The sequence below is a fragment of the Amborella trichopoda genome, chromosome 5 (assembly GCF_054954075.1).
Source record: "Amborella trichopoda isolate Santa Cruz 75 chromosome 5, AtrichopodaSantaCruz75HAP2 v2.0, whole genome shotgun sequence".
NCBI lineage: Eukaryota > Viridiplantae > Streptophyta > Magnoliopsida > Amborellales > Amborellaceae > Amborella > Amborella trichopoda.
The window spans coordinates 38,628,230-38,644,912 of NC_142340.1; the positions used below are offsets into that span (position 1 = coordinate 38,628,230).

Genomic DNA, 16,683 nt, shown 5'->3' on the forward strand with positions numbered 1-16,683 from the left:
AGTATTGGCAACAATCTCTTTTTCTCGAGTGTTATTTCGTATCTTATTTAGGGCTATAAATGATTCGGAGGGCTGTATTTACTGGCAGTCTCTCTTTTCCTCTCGCTGCCTCGCTGGCCTTATTTAGGGCTGTTTTCATACCCTGCCCTGCTGAGATCTGGACCCTGCTGGCTCTTTGTCCAGGTCAATTGAACCCAGACACAGCCCCTTCAGTCGGCCATAGGCCTGCTCTGCCAAGTCCCTCCTTCCTGCCCAATATACATGCATGCACCCTTACACATCTACAAAAAATTCGGAGGAAAGCTTGATCAGAATTTTATCACATTCGGTAGTACATTTAAAGTTGCTTGATTTCTCATGTAATGGTTAGAGATGATTGTCACATTTTTGTACTAAAGATAACCCGTCTTATTGAATACTTTTTAAATACATAGATGCTAGCTAATGGTTTGTGTGTATAGAACTCTAGCTTGGATGAAAATATTTTGTCATTTTTATTTACTTTAAGGCCGCCAACATTTTTCATTAATAATGTCTAATTTGATCAATATGGAGAATGAAAATACATAAGATAATTGAGAAAGAGAGAGAGTGACGAATGTCCCAAAGCAGTTGAACTTTGGGGACGACTGAAATAAATCCCTGGAGTGGTGATGCCTCCAATTTTCAGAATAAATCTTAACAGTTGTGGAAAATTATTACATCGGTGTGATATGCATAAGGTTTTTAAGTAAGGAGTACCTCCAAACTTTGTCGTGTCATGTAATATTGTTGGTGAAAATTTTTAGGATGATATGGGAATTTGTTTTTATCTTTAATTGTAAATTTTAAACTCAAAAAATAGTTCACATCAAGTAGAGCTATAAATGCATGAAAATCTAAAAAATGGACGGTTCAGATAATGAGTTGCAAGCAATGCTTTAAAAGTCGTCAGTCGATTCGGAATTGTTTGAGTCGACACAAGAGTCAGCCATCTCGTGTCGATTCCTACGCAATATTGGAAATCGGGTATATCAAAAATGGCCGGTTCTCATAGATATGCTACAGTGAATTGGGCAAAATCGTCAGTTCTCGGTGATACACACTACAGTGTGAATCGGTATGTACCATACGAAAAGTACAGCTGCACTCGTCCCAACAGATGGAGTACATAACATCAATAACACTGACACTCTACCTTGTTGCATATTGATGTACAGGAATTGGTCTCACGGTGTCGATGATTTTTATGCAATATCGAAAATCGGCCGTATAAAAAATGGTCGGTTCTCAATGATATGCTACAATAAATCGGGCAAAAACGTTGGCTCTCAACGGTACACGTTACGGTGTGAATCGGTATGTACCATACGAAAAGTATGGTTGCACTCGCCCAACGGACGGAGTACATAACATAAATAACATTGACAGTCTACCCTTGCACGCCACAAATCGGCCACTCCGTGCATGCCGATTCCAACGCAATATTGGGTGCACTACACAACATCAATAACGTTGACACCCTACCCTTGCACGCCACACGTTGCACACTAACACACAAGAATCGGCCACTCCGTGTGTGCCGATTCCCATGCAATATTGGGTGCACTCGCCCAACGGACGGATGGAGTACATAACATCAATAACATTGACACTCTACCCTTGCACGCCACGCGTTGCACGTTGCACACTGACACACAGGAATCGACCAACACTCCGTTCGTGCCTATTTCTATGCAATATTAAAAATCGGAATCGCTCAATACCCGTGCCGATTCTTACACAATATCGAAAACCGGATGTATTAAAAATAACCGGTTCTCAACAATATGCTACAGTGAATTGGACAAGATCACGAAAATCGCGATACAAAATGGTCGGTTGTCTACAATACACGCTATCGCGTGAATCGTATGGCTGCACTTGCCCCAACGGATGGAGTGCATAAACATCAATAACACTATAACACCCCTATTGCACTCCCCGCATCGCCTCCATTGAGGAACATTGAGAGAGGCAGCAGCACACGCAGGGAAAGTCATGGTGGTCAGTTTGCGTCGGATAATTCCTGGCTCCCAAAACTATTCAAAAATTTAATACGCTTCTTATTTAATACACTACACTTATTTTGTACGTAAGAAAAAAGGTTTTTTTACAACCATAAATAAAGTGATAACTTAGGGAAATGAGCATGTCAATTTTTTATTTCCATATTAAAATAAAAAAGACTTTTATATAAAAGTTTTTGCTATTCATTATTAAAATGGTTTTTTCAGTATATTTTATTTTCATATATATATATATATATATATATATATATATATATATATATATATATTTGTAACTATTATGCATGTTGTCGATATACTTTTTTTTTTTTTTAATTTTTATATCTCTATTTTCATTTTTTTGAATAAAGTTTTTTTGAATTTTTTAATATCATAACATTAGAATTTATTGGGGGTTTTATTTTTATTTTTAATCATATGATATGGAATATTTATTTGATACTTTTTTAATCATGTTTACTATAATATTATAATTAATAATAATGGTTAACAGTAGTTCATACTGGATAAAAACATCTCAATATTAGCATATTGATGCAAAAAAATGAAAGTTCTTAATGGAGTACCCCCATTTCTTATTGAATTCCTAAAAAATAACAATTATATTGAATTTTAATAATTTTTTTAGATTTTTTTAAGATTTAATCCAACCAATTCAACCGATTCTCGATCCAGATCACCAATTCCCTGATCCATATGGGTTTTTGAGGTGCCCGATCCGATGCACCGATCTGTTTTTTAAACCACTGGTTGCAAGTATACTATTTTAAGGACTTAAAATTTGCTTTTTCCTCATCTTTATGTCAATATGATTAATTAGACGTTAGAACAACATTTTTAAAAGGACTTTAGAGTTGCACCTTAATTCTACATTTTAAGGTGTTAACTTTATATAAATTTTTTTTATATATTATACTTTATTTTAACCAGCTACTCTAAGACAACGAAAGATCAAGTGAAGCGTCTAGTAGACTCAAGGTTTTGAAACCTTGGATCTATTGAGACATAAAATTTAAAAATAGGAAGTATGGAGATTTTTTCAAACAAAAATTAATACCATAATTTTTCACAAGAAAAAGATGAGAAAAATTAGAAAAGAAAATAAGAGCAAGATCCCCTATATTTACCAGCACTGTTGGGCAAGTAGTAATGGAGATTATAAGAATACAAAAACAAAAATATTAAGTTAAGGCGATTCATTTTATTTTATAGAGTCATTTTAACTATAAAATAGATAGTGTCGACCTCAATAAGTTTTCAGTATTTACATATTTTAGGTAAATAATGGAAATCTACACTGCAATATCTAATTTCTTTGGAAACATAAGAAACTTGATGATTTTTAAATTTTTTTATTATTTTTCAAAAACTCTTTTAAGGCTGGATCAAACACAATTTACCAACGTGGGCCTCTGATCCCTCGATCCAGACCTCCCATCGCCTTACTTCTACAGTAAACAGGCGTTCATCTGGAGCATTCATGGCATCCTATGCAGGGGTATAATAGTCATTTCATTGATTTGGGCGTCCCTAGCATTTTCGAAAAGAGTTGGAGTCTTGGTTAGTGATGTTTGTTAGAGAGGAATAGATGGCGGTAGTATTCTGTTCAGTTTCTCTCTCTAAAAAGTGGATCGCAGAGAGAGAGAGAGAGAGAGAGAGAGGGAGACAGGCTGGAGCTTCATTGGCGAGATAGATAGAGACTGAGAAAGAGATGGCGAGTGAAAGAGAAGCTCGAAGAAAGAGAATAATGGAGAGGGGGTCTGATCGCCTGGCTTTTATTACTGGACAACTCTCCTCTCTTCCCAAACAATCAACATCATCATTACAATTGTTGTCATCTCAACAGGAGAAGCAGCCTCAAGTTCTTGGCAATGGAAATGAGAGTATGTCTGCAACTTTTTCCTCCCAATATCATGGCAAAAATCTTTGCTTTTTAGGGTTTCTCTTATGTTCTCGTGAAGCCCTCTCTTGCTTGATTTATGGAAGTATACAATTACATATGAGTTTATTGTTTCCACTTTGAGCAATAGTTTCCGTGTTGCTATTTCTATTTATGTTCTTTTAATTATATTTTATAAGATTTTTTTTTTATTTTTTTATTTTTTAACGTTCATATTGCTATGGCTGATCTTATAATTTCTTATTTCAAATGTTTAGAAATTTTTTATTTTGTTAGTAAAACATTTAGTTTCTAAACTTTATTTGGTTAATTGAATCAAATTCATTTATTTTTACCATTACTTAAAACTCTTTTTTATCCCGTGTGCGACTTTTTTGTTTTCTTTTTCGTTTTTTCAGATATGATAATGGCCAATTTTTCTTCAAAGGGGCTTGAGATTAATTGGAGTCTTGATAAATATTGACGCGTATAGGAAATTTTAAGAATAATTCAAAAGAAGAACAAATAATGTGGTGTCTTCTTTCACTCTTTCTTTTCTCATCTTTTGAATATTCTTCACTGCAATATTTTGGTGCTTAACTTTGACTGCTTTAGCAATTGCACACTTATTTGAAATAAACCCTAGAAGGCTGCTGGAAATTTTTATAACTTGGAGACTGATTCAGTCATCATGGTTCTGGAGTCCTTGGATCTGATATTAGGCATACTGATTTATATGCCCTAAAAGGTTATTTCCATTTATTATGGCATTAGCTCCATTGATAATGGGGGCAACTGATGGGAAATCCAGTCAAACAAGATGGGGATGTCGAGAGGATGGAAGCCGCATATGGACTCCCTTGAAGTTATATGATACAATTTATGGGGAAATTGGATAGGATTATGTGTAGAGATGGGGAAATGGGATGAGGTGTTGGAATTTTGAAAGTGTCTATTATGTCCTTGTTAAAACAGTTTATGAAACTCCATCTGGTTACATTAGTTTCTTGCTTCAAAGCATGGAAAAAAGAGTTCTGCCAAGTATGTCATCTTTATATTGTTTACATGGGTTTTTTATCACCTGCCCTAGTGGATCATATAACAGTGCAACTACACCCAAAAGGCCCATTTGAAACCGAAGGGCATGTATCAGGTCCTTGTCATGCCCTAAAAGTCTCAAAATAGAGCGATGATGATGCTTCATATTCGAGGACGGCCAACAGATCAAAGATATGCCGGGCCGTCAGCTCCGATAGGATTTTGATGCCAAAATGCATTGAAAACTGCCGAAAACGTGAGAATTGGCAGTTGGGCCCCTTGATGGATGTATTTTGGGCCCTAACTTGGGGAATCTTCACATTTCATGGAGGGGGACCCTGTGGAGTATATAATAAAGGAACACAGTAGAAACCCCTGATAAGGCATTGGAATCATAACTCGATAAGCTTTCTGATGATGTATGGGAAGCTACAATCAAAGTATGGATCAATGGGCATTTTGGTGGCAATTTGTGTTTGAGAATTCTGATTTTTATGATTTTCATGGAATAGAAGAACCACAACTTGCGCAATACGGGGTATTTTTGAGTGATTCTTGAAATATATGTAGGATTGAGCCCTACCATTTTCTGGCCATAGGACACCAATCCTACAAAAACCTGCCGCAAAATGAAGAAGTGTATGGAAAAGGGTGCTTGGCTGATTTTTTATTCAAGCAACTAAAAGGGACCTGAAACTCACTTAAATCTTCGCGTTTTGGGTCAAATTTATCACAAACGGACCATGGTAACCCAATCTATGTTTTCCTGGTGATAGATCGCTCATTTTGATGCCACAACATGAAAAATGAGGCCCCATACATAGGTATGGTTTGAAGGTTGCTTTCTAGGGACTTAGGTTGGTCTTTTCCACATTGCTACCACCCAAAGGTTGCGATTTTCTTTTTGAACAAAAAATAGAGCTCATTTTCCATCCATGTTTGTGTCCAACTCTATATAAGGCCTTGGTGCCTCATTTGTAAAGCGCAACTTACGCAACTTACAGCTTTTGGTCCAGTTTTGGTTTAGGCTCTAAGGTATCGGGAGGGAGGGATACTAACCGTGGTTAACCCTTATCCCAAATACCCTAACTGTGGTTAAGCCCCTAGTTAGTTTTCTCAGCACTCTTCTGATCTTCTCCAAAATACTAACCTTAGTTTATTCTTTACCAAAAAAAAAAAGAAAAGAGAAAAAAACGACCATAATCCTAATAAGCAAAACAAGTTCATCAAGTTAACCTTAGCCAAGTGGGGCAAGGTTGAATCGACCCACATCCCCTAGACCTTTGGTTCGAGGAAGAATGGACTCGAGTCCCCCTCCAGGCATAAATAACCCAGATGCTAGTAGGGTTTTTCTGCCTCACCCTCCTTTTCCCTAATGGGTGGTCCGGCAATTCTGTTTCCCTCAAGCTTATTATGCAGATTTCTGAACGATGGTACATTGGTACTGCCAAAAGAAGGTGCTTGTGACTTGGAGAGGGGAGGATGAGTATCAAATCTCCAAGCCCCTTCATGCACCAATCAAACTCCTCAAAGTCATTAAGGAGCATGCGGTTCTCATCAACCTTAGGGGTTTTGCATCATTTTCATTGTGGGCCAGCCCCCTCGCGTCCGCCGCGGTGATTTTCCCCTTCATAGGCCGAACCACTGGAATATGCTCGTAGGCCCAAATCTGCGAAAAGAGAACAAAATTAGTGAGCAGTCAAGGATATTGGAAACAAGATTTGAAAGAAAGATGAACGAGGTCATACCTGCAAGAAGATCATTGCCCCTTGAATGTAGCGCTCACCATGCCCTACACGGTTGTATAAGCCCCTGAAAATTTCTGCAAGTACGGCGAGAATGATTGTAATCTCTCGCTGCTGCCAAAAGACGAGAGCAATCGAGATCAACGAGGCAAGGACCATCGTTGTTCCCATTGGGAAGAGAACGATCCCTACCAAGTAGAAGTAGAATGCCCTAAGGCGCTCTTCGAGTTTAAGAGAACTTACACTCTTTATTGGATCCTCAAGGTCCACCCATTCTTCTCGAGATGGGAACTTTAAACCCAAGAGACGTTTTCCATCTGCGGCACGATCACTATTGTGAGGGGATGGTATGGTGTCCCCGACAACCCAAAACCAGAGATACAGGCTCTTTCCTCCAAAGTCGGAGTGGCCTCACCCGTGGGCAGGAAAAAGGTATTGGTGAGATGGTTAAACCTCTCGGTCAATGCCTTTATGAGATTAAGGTCTACATGGGACGAGGCCATCTTAAAGATGCCTGTCATGGATAAGGTCGACAAAAAGAGGTAAGTGCTACCCAATCATGGGCAGCATTGTACCAATTCCTAAACCATCTTGGCATAGAAGGAAAACCCGGGACTCTCTTAGGTCTCTCTCCTGCTAAAATACTATTTGCTATATGGTCTGGGAGACCCCTAGGAAAGGCAAAGAATCTTGAACTAAAAGGGTATCCTCCCCCCTCATAACATGAACAGTCTTTTCAAGTGAAGCCATAGACACAACACCAGTAACATGTGAATTGCAAAAAAAAAAAATTCTTAAAAAGGCTCAATTGTTGCAAAATGGGGTTTTGCAAATATAGTTCTGCCTATTTATAGATTTTTGTACCCTATACAGCCTTGCAACGGTAAAAATAACCCAAGATGGTATGCTACAAAAAATTTGAACAGCAGCTGCCTTTGCAAAATACATTTTACATGTGCATAATATCCATTAATGCTAACGTAATAGGATGTTTTTGCACCACCTATTTCAGACAAGTCCATTACAAGAGGCTTCCAATGGTCCTAAAAGATATTTTTGCAAGCTTTTTATGCCCTAAAAGGGTATGGGAGAATATGAAAATTCCAAACGCATCCTTGGGACTCACTATCCAAACTTGGAAAGTGCCTAATGCACAAATAGAAAGTGCTCCATGGGAAATTCCACTGTTTCATCCTTACATAGGATTTTTGAGACTTTCCCTTTGAAGTATGTTATTTTCTCAACAATAAAAAAAAAGCATTTCCAACAAAAAAAATTGCCCTTTTTGTTGCTGCTCATCGATTTTCAAAAAACTTTAATTTTCTTTTTAAAATCCTAACCCGGCACTAGGGTGTGTTTTTTTCTTTTTCAAAGTTTCCATCTTTGTTTTTTGAAAATTTTCAACAAAAAAAGATTCCCTAAAACGAAGGAGTCGGATCTGCGTTTGGCAATGATGATGAGGGCACACCAAAGGCCAATCGATTTTGATGGGAACGCCTGGACAGGTGTTACAAACCTAAATCCTGAACCCTAGAGACTCCCTACAAAATTGCCCTAAGCCTTAAAAGCATTGGCCCTTCAAGACTTGAATTGAGAAATCGACAATCCCAACCTGCTATTCACTTAGCTGAGAATTCTTTGCGTTTTCTACTTAATCACTTTCAAACTATGTTTGAAAACATTGAACACTCTATTTTTCCTTGAAATCTGACACCACAACCTAAGCTCACCAATAAATGGAGCTCTCAGCGATCGCGCCAATAGATGAGTTAAGCTCAATTCCAGGTCTCGAAAACCACAGGCGCCATTGACCGACTGTTGTCAGACATTCAAGCAATTACTTTGCATCGAAATTTGTTTGTTCAACTCTGTATTTCTCTGACTCTATGGCTCAGATGTCTACTTCTTTGCCGTCCGTCTCACTCAAAGTGTGCGACATGAGCGACAAAGAGGGCAACTGTAGACACCGTGCTCTGTTGAAGGAATTCCAAGGAGCCAAAATCTTGGAAGACTCAGAATATTGGCCTACACCCTTCCTAGACTTACCCTTAACCAAAACCCAAAAATTCACCTCACCAAAAACCCATCTTCCGGCCTAAAACTAGACTAGGACCACTATTCCCATACACCATCGCTCAGGATTTAATGAACTCCCACATTTAAAACCTAACTGAACTTGTCCAACTATTTTAGTCCACTAAACCATCTCTAACCTTCGTAAATAAGCATTTGACCACCCTTAACCTACCTAATCAAGCCTAAATATCTATTAAATTTGTTAAAACAAGCCTAAACCTACCTAAAATGACCTAAGCCTACCTAAAATTTGCCTAGTGTAGCCTAAACCTTTCCCAATACGTTTAATCCTAGGTCAAACCCTAATAACACCATAGCTCCTATTAAACCCTAGTTTGCCCTGATTTTATGGCCCTTAAACTCCTAATTCAAACCCAATACCTCCACTAAAATGCACCCAAAACGGCTTCCTAACGTGCTGAAACGTCCCTACAAGCACAAAAGGACAGGTGGTGTGAAATTGAAAAATTGTGGGGTCCACAATCTTTGTGTAACACTCTTTTATGCTAGCTTTCAAGGTATTTACGCCAATGTAATATTGTGTTTCGCTGATGATCTATGGTCTAGATTGAGCCGCCACTTGGAGCCGTTACCTAGGTCCTAGCCTATAAATATAGGCCCTCGCCTACGGCTTTGGGGATCCAAACCTTAGAGAATTAGGCGAAGCCCTGCTGCTCTACACACCTAACCCTACACCCTTAGAAAACCTATAGCCAAGAACCCTAGTTTCCCCTTTCATAGACCTCTAAGCCTACTTTGAACGTCTGCAACCTTATCTTGGCTGAGATCTACCCTTGAACTACTAATCAAATTATAGGCTCTAGGTCACATCCGTGCACCCTGGTCTTTTCCTTTAAACCCTAAGGTTAGATCCCCTCTATCCAATCCAAATCTAAGTTAGACACAATCTTAACTCTGTTCGATCCCAATTGGCAAACGCTAAGAGGCGAAAGAGGTCAGCGCAGCAATCTCGGATTTGAGCTAGACCACTGACTTTGGGTGCTAGGCTTGTGGGCCTGGCTTCCAAGTAAGTTCATCTCTTTGCGATTTCATTTGCATACTTAGTGTAGCTTAGTCATAGTTCCTTGTTTCAAAACCTTTTCCTAAATCTCTCCCCCTCTTTGCTCTAGAATTTCCAGAACTTCTTCCTTTTCACGAATTTTCGGTTTCACCATCCCATAAGCCGGCAACTGCCGGTGGTTTGTGAGAGAGAGCAATCCTTAGGCCTATCTCCCACTCAGACCATAATTTGATGGAGCTTCAATTTCTACCTCCAGTTGACTTTGTTAAAGCTCAAAGGTGCTTGGCATGGTGGCCGAAGAGCCGTGCCCCTCCTCGCCGCCGTCAGGCGTTCGTGAACAACCTGGACTCCCAAATGATCATGGCAAAACTCATTTTGAACATGCAAGTTTCTTGACATATGTTTTTTTTAATAGTTAATTTACCTGTTATGTTTCAGTTACTGTTGGTGTTATTTGGGTTTAGATAGAGAAATTATTTCTGTATTGCTGGTTTACATTAGCGTTGAAGACTGTAATTTGTCAATATTGAGCTTTTTTTAGTGGGTTTTTTAATTTGGCATGCATTCTCTGTGTCTTATTCTAGATGGCAACTCCCTGATCGAAATATCCTTAACTTTCTCGGAATGATGTGAAATTCTGATTGTTTTATATTGCGTGAAAAATTCCTTCTTATGATTTCTAATTTATATTTTCATGGATTTTAACATTCCTATTTCATGTGCACGTTGTTTTTCCAAGAGCCCATCTATTGGCTTCTATATAAAAATGAAGTCATCCATAATAGATTTCAATGAAATTATTAGTCTCCTAGTCTTTATGTGAAAAAAGTACATTGTTATTTATAAAGGGCATTGTACGCATACTGTTACATAAACTCAACCAGAGCCTTTCCAAAAGGATAAAAATAATATAACAGGCAGGGCCTTTACTGCTATGATAGCCACAATAACGGGACATTCATGTTATTTTTCACATTGGTGCTTAGAGAAATTGATAAGGACTGTAATTTCGGAAGAATGAGGCAGACATGCGCGGAGAATTCGTAAAAATATTATGCAGGAAGAAGCAATAAAGAATTCGTGTGCCAATCATTTAATTAAAGAGAGAAATAAACAAAAAAGAAAGAGAAGATGGGAAATTTGCAGCACAGTTAATCCAAACTTCCAAGTTATCCAAGTTCTGAACAGAAAGAATCTGGCATGTGTGGCAATCCATCTTTTCAATCATGAAATCCTATTGAAGAAACAAAATTGAAAATTCTTCTTTGAAAAAACCAGACTTAAAGAAATTGTCTTATCTTCTGAGCTGTGTCCAATCGTCTCTTTGTAGGAATTGAAACTACTCAGCAATGTCAGATGAATCTAATTATGGATTTGGATTTACAGTTATTCTTTGAACATCTATACGGCTAGTTCCCTGTCCTGCGAACACAACCTAACTTGACAGGCTCCTGTTTCAGGTTGACCCATGACCTGACCTAGTTGACTCAATGGATCATAAAAAATAGACAACGACCTTAAAGACCTAGCTGGGATCTAAGTTAATGTTCTAACAGGTAGCGTAAGACTTGTTGGACTCGGTTGGCACTATCGAGTTTTATGTCAAGCCTTTCTCATTTGGGTTTGTGTGAGTAATCTGATCCAACTTTACTTCTGCTCAGCATGACCTGACTGGGTCCCAATCAGGTCTCCCTTACACTAAGGATGACAGGCAACTTGCTGGATCAACCTCTCCCAAAGGAAAAGAATTTCAAGTTGACGAGTCCTTGATCATTTGTTCGTACTTGGTTGCCTTCTCACCTTGTTTTTCCTAGCTACAAATTCAGAAACCCAAGTTCCTTTCGATCTCATACAATCTTTCCATTGGACAAAGTGGTTAGTATGTGGAAATTCAAGGGTAAGTGTGACATGAATTGCTAACCAAACATGAGATTGAAAGCTAAAGAACGATCAGTAAAGAAAGAGAGATCTAGAATGTTATTCATTATATGATAAAAAATGTGAACTCAGTATGGTATATTTGGGAGAGTGATTTCTAATAGCACTTGTAACAAGCTATAGAACGTGGTTTATTTGCTGAAATAAATGGAGGAAAGAAAAGAATTTTGGTTTATTTGCCCTAGTTGGGTTAGTATTAGAAGGATAGATTGTTGGACTTAAAGGATTCATTCTTTTGAGATCTTTGTCTACAACTTGGTAGCTTGGGCAAATTGTGTTGAAAACAATTCTCATCTTCTCTTTCTTATTGTTGGTTTTTCTCTAAATAATTGGTTGTTTAGTTATGTAGATTGTTGATTTCCTCTGCCTACATATTATTTTCTCTGTCCTCTGTGTTTGCCTGCATCAAAAGAATATGTAGTCTTTACTTTCTTCTAATTGTCTTACTTTGTGGATTTCTCCATCTCCGAAGATTTTTCCATCTCCAAGGACAATAGGTCCCTTTGATTTTTCCATAAAGAATAACAATTCCATTAACTTTTCAAAAGGACTCATCATTTGATACCTCTCTATTCATGTAATGACAATACCAGAAAAGGTTCTATCATCATTCAAAAATTCAACTGCCCAACCGCCTAGGTAAAAAATTTCAAAAAACACATAGGCGTTGCTTGGGTGGTGGAATTATGCGGCCTGTCTCTGGCGGCCCGCCAAGTGGCAATTTGCAGAAGGGCGAAAAAAACCCTCAACGAGGGTAAAAGTGTCAGTTTTCCCCACTAAAAAGGGGGAAAAAGGGTTTGGGGGGTATTCGAGAAAGTATTCGATAAAGTTTTGATTTTGGCTTTTAGGGTGGGAAAAACTCTTCAAAAACTACTCTTTTGTGATTTATCGAAAGATCGATAACGTTTTGATTTTGACGATTTCTTCCCAAAACAAAAGCAATAGATTGTGGGTGGATTTAGAGCTTCTAGTAGTTGATTTTGAGGACTTTTGGTGACCCAATAGATCAAGTTTGCACCGACATTGATTTGATTGTGATATTTTTAAAGTATTATCATATTTATAAGAGGGTTTTGATTTTATTTTGCTTCAACATATTATGATGCGAATCATGTGTTTTTTCTTTTACCTTTTTTTTTCTTTTACGATATATTTACATGTTTGGTTGATGACTTGATGTATTTGTTTTTTGATTTTGCCTTGTTGACTATGTGTATCGCATCTAGTCTAGACTTGTAGTTTCCTACAATGATATTTGGGATTTCTAGCATTTTAATGTCTTACAAGTTACAATCTTTTTTAGATTTGTATCTGTAAATCTGTTATGTGATTGTACTATTACTTTTTTTGTCTATTTCTCAAGAGTTTGGGGCTCTAAAATTGCCCTAAAAACCCCCAAAGACTTTAAACCATGCCTTAAGAACTCCCATGTTTTTTTTTGTTTTGGATGTGGGGGGTTCAATTTTGGTGAGGGCACCCTGTCTCTGGGCGGGCGCCTAGGCGGTCAGGCACCCAAAACGTCTAGGCGCCCGAATTTGCATTTTTGAACATTGGGTTCCATTATTTATCTCCATTGTCACATTCAAAGAAGTGTGGCGATCATAACGGTATCTCTTTGAGAGATCCCATCAAGAATGGACCCCGTGTCGCGGAGGACATGGAAAATCATGTTGACATCATCCTTGCCTTTAGCCCAAGAGGAGCTGGAAACCGTGACATACCCTCTTGGCTAGTCAAATGAGTTCACATTGCGAAGTGATTTCAACTGGCTTCTGTACAAACGGGTTCAAAAAAGAGCATGGCTTGACTGTGAGATTGTCATCTCTCTACACGTTCTTATTAACACTCCCGTGAAAAAGAGAAACCATGATCCTTCCATCTCTCTTCTTCTTTCCTAGGGTCTATGTCATTCACGTGTTGTCTGCTAGTCTCTCCTGTTAGCGTTTGCCACACTGGAAATTTTGCTCCAAAAGGATGAAAGCAAGTGTTACCCCAGACAGAAGATTGGCAGCTATGGATCATCCATCTTGCTTCTTGTACTTGCTTGGAATAAGCTTAAACACACAATTATTGGTGGCCAACTCGGCAGGCTCTTTTTATTTGACTGGCTTTAAGGAATGCCTTTTGCCATTCGCAGTTGGCGAAGGATTTCAATCTTCTATAGCTTACTCAATATAAAGGTTGAAAAAGTTGAGGGGCATCTTTCTTTTTCCAAAAGTTGGGACATGTTTAGATATATAAATTTAACTTGACTTTTATTTGGTAGTTAATTCTTTTGTGGGCTATTTTTTAAATTTTAAATCCTTAAATTTTGACACCCTCGTCCTGATAAACTAAGAAGGTTTATTGGGACTCAAGGAACCATTTTTGTCATCCACCATTCAGACCATAAATGTTACTTGTTTGTCATGAACTAAGTTCTGATCCTCATGTTCTGCAGGTGCTCATCATATCAAGGAGGTCAATGATTTACTTGGAAAAAGAGATTGTACTGGGGATGGGGATGGGGATGCTCTCACCGCTTCATTAGGACCTGATGTGATAAAAACAGAGCCATCAATAGAAAATGGAGTGGGAGAAATAGACCCAACAAGAGAAAATGAAGTGAGAGACACCAACCCATCAAAAGAAAATGAAGTGAGAGAAATTGCTTTTAGAGATGGCTCGGCCTTCGAGGAGAAAGCAAACCCATCAATTTCCACCTCTCAATATACATCTGATCACATGGCCAAGAGGAATCCTTCAATGAAGCCTCCACTCTCTCACAGAGTTTTCACAGCAAGCCGACTTGATTTTGCCATATCTGCCTCTCAGAACATTCGACTACTCTGTGCAGCAACCATAGCTCTTCTGGTTTTATGCGGTAATATTGTATCTTCTCTCACTACCACTACTTTAATAGGAAGGGTAATACTTTCATGGCCTCTGTATAACCTATTGTTAACTGATGCTACTATTGTTCTTGGATTCATGCTGATGAACCTTGAGAAAGAAAAGAGAGATGAAAAGAGAAGGGAAACAGGTCTCGAGGTCAATTATGGCTTGGTCGAGAGTTTAGGAAATGTATTGGAGTTGGGTTTGGTGATTCAAAGAGTGACACAAGCAATATTTATGGATGTCAGTATCTATGCAGTTCTTGTAGTTTCTGGGCTATCTTTGATCAAATATGGGTTGTGAACTTTTGGCTCTCGGATCCATGCTGACGAACTTAGAGAGATAAGAGATGAAAACGGACAGTCTTAAGTAGAAAAAGCTATGAGAAGAGATATGGAAATAGAACGAAACTAGTCTTAGAGCTCTGTTATGGCTTCGCAAAGAGTTCAGGGAGGGAAATGAGTTTTTGGTGATTCAGAAAGTGACAACAAGCGATATTTATGGATTGCTAAACTCTCTTTTATACTGGTTAGCTTCTGTAATATTCAAAATGAGCGAGTGCCCCCTATTTTGAGGATTGCTGCCTTCTTCCCCGTCATTCCAAGGAGTAGGGACTTCTCGTACTCAGCAAATTTAGCTCTGGAACCCATGTATCAGTGAATAGTGTGTACTTTTTTTTTCTTCTTTTTTTTCAATCATACAATTATGTATTCATGAATCATGATGGAGACATTTTTCTTTCATGAGAATAGACCTGGCATGGGGTGGGTGGCCCCGCCCAGCTGGACAAGATGTGGCCCAAGAGGCTGGACCTAGGCCATGACCATGACCATGACACGGTTGGGCGGGTTTTTTGTTTTTTTAAAAAAACTTTTTTTCTTCGATTATACTTGGCCCAGCTGGCTTGTCTAGGGCCGGGCGAGGCTAGGGCCTGGGCCTACCTAGCAGGCACCAAGGTTGGGCTAGGATCAAGGCTGGCCCGGTCGGTTACCAGCTTTGATGATGAGCAGTGTTTACTTTCACCACAAAACAGATCCCGTAAAAAGATGCATTGTCTCATTTCCATAGCGTTGGTTTCCATCTAAACACAAAACAGATCCCGTAAAAAGATGCATTGTCTCATTTTTATAGCGTTGGTTTCCATTTAGGGGGCGTTTGGGTGCTTGGAAATGTATTACATAACAATAGATTACAATTACAGGGCCGTTTGATATGTGGAAATTTATTATTTGACAATAAATTACAAGGAAATATGATCAGGAAATATGACTTTTACATCGTTTGGGTGCAGTACGAAAATGAAAATACATTATTCGATATTATCGAAGATTTTTCCAAAAATCAGACAATTCATAATGCGCACTCTATTACAAAGTTGATGGTGCTCTATTACGATATTGATGGGTATTCTATTTTTCGCATGTGTCTCTCTGCTTTATCCCCGCTTAAAGCGTTTCTTTGCTCTATCCTTGTTTAAAAAAAATCTTATAATTACTTTTATAATTATTAAGGTAGGTAGAAAGTGAAAAGTAGGATTTATAACCAGGGGAATCTATATTGATTTGAATAGATGTACGAGCATAATTTCTTACTGCAATTATAACAAAAAAATTTTTACATCTTTTAATCCCCTATTTGCGTTGTAGCTAGTTTTTAAGACAATTTTCTACTGCAATCATAATAAAAAGATTTCTACATCCCTCTATCGCCAATTTGGGTTCTAGCCCACTATCATATAAAAATAATAATTGGTAATGGATAAGAAATTGCATAACATAATTAAAATAAAAAATTTTACACAACATAATCCTTATAATAAAAAATTTTACACAACATAATCCTCATAAGAGATTTAGTAAAAGCTCAATTGAAATAAGCTACTTTTTTAGTCTCTTCCAATATTTCAAAATAAATTTTATACAGATTTAGTAAAAGCTCAATTGAAATAAGATACATTTTTAGTCTCTTTCAATGTTTCAAAATTTTCGACTGTAATTACCAAACCTTCTAGTTTACTAATCGAATTTTTTCCCGTTTTTTAATTTGTACCATAAATTTATTGCT

The 16,683-nt window shown here is 38.0% G+C and overlaps 1 protein-coding gene across 1 annotated transcript; it reads left to right on the forward strand.

Annotated features, from left to right (window-relative positions):
- The first annotated feature begins 3,638 nt into the window (after positions 1 to 3,638).
- LOC18432980 (uncharacterized) lies at positions 3,639 to 15,368 on the forward strand. Its single transcript, XM_011624592.3, has 2 exons — positions 3,639 to 3,931; positions 14,186 to 15,368. The coding sequence occupies exons 1-2, from the start codon at positions 3,760 to 3,762 to the stop codon at positions 14,920 to 14,922; spliced, it is 909 nt and encodes a 302-aa protein (XP_011622894.1). The 5' UTR covers positions 3,639 to 3,759; the 3' UTR covers positions 14,923 to 15,368.
- Positions 15,369 to 16,683: the final 1,315 nt, after the last annotated feature.

Excerpts from the sequence above, each read along its gene's own strand:
- LOC18432980 (XM_011624592.3), top strand. The coding sequence starts at position 3,760 with ATGGCGAGTGAAAGAGAAGCTCGAAGAAAGAGAATAATGGAGAGGGGG. Across the intron at positions 3,932-14,185 it reads TCTTGGCAATGGAAATGAGA|GTGCTCATCATATCAAGGAG; the intron begins GTATGTCTGCAA and ends CATGTTCTGCAG.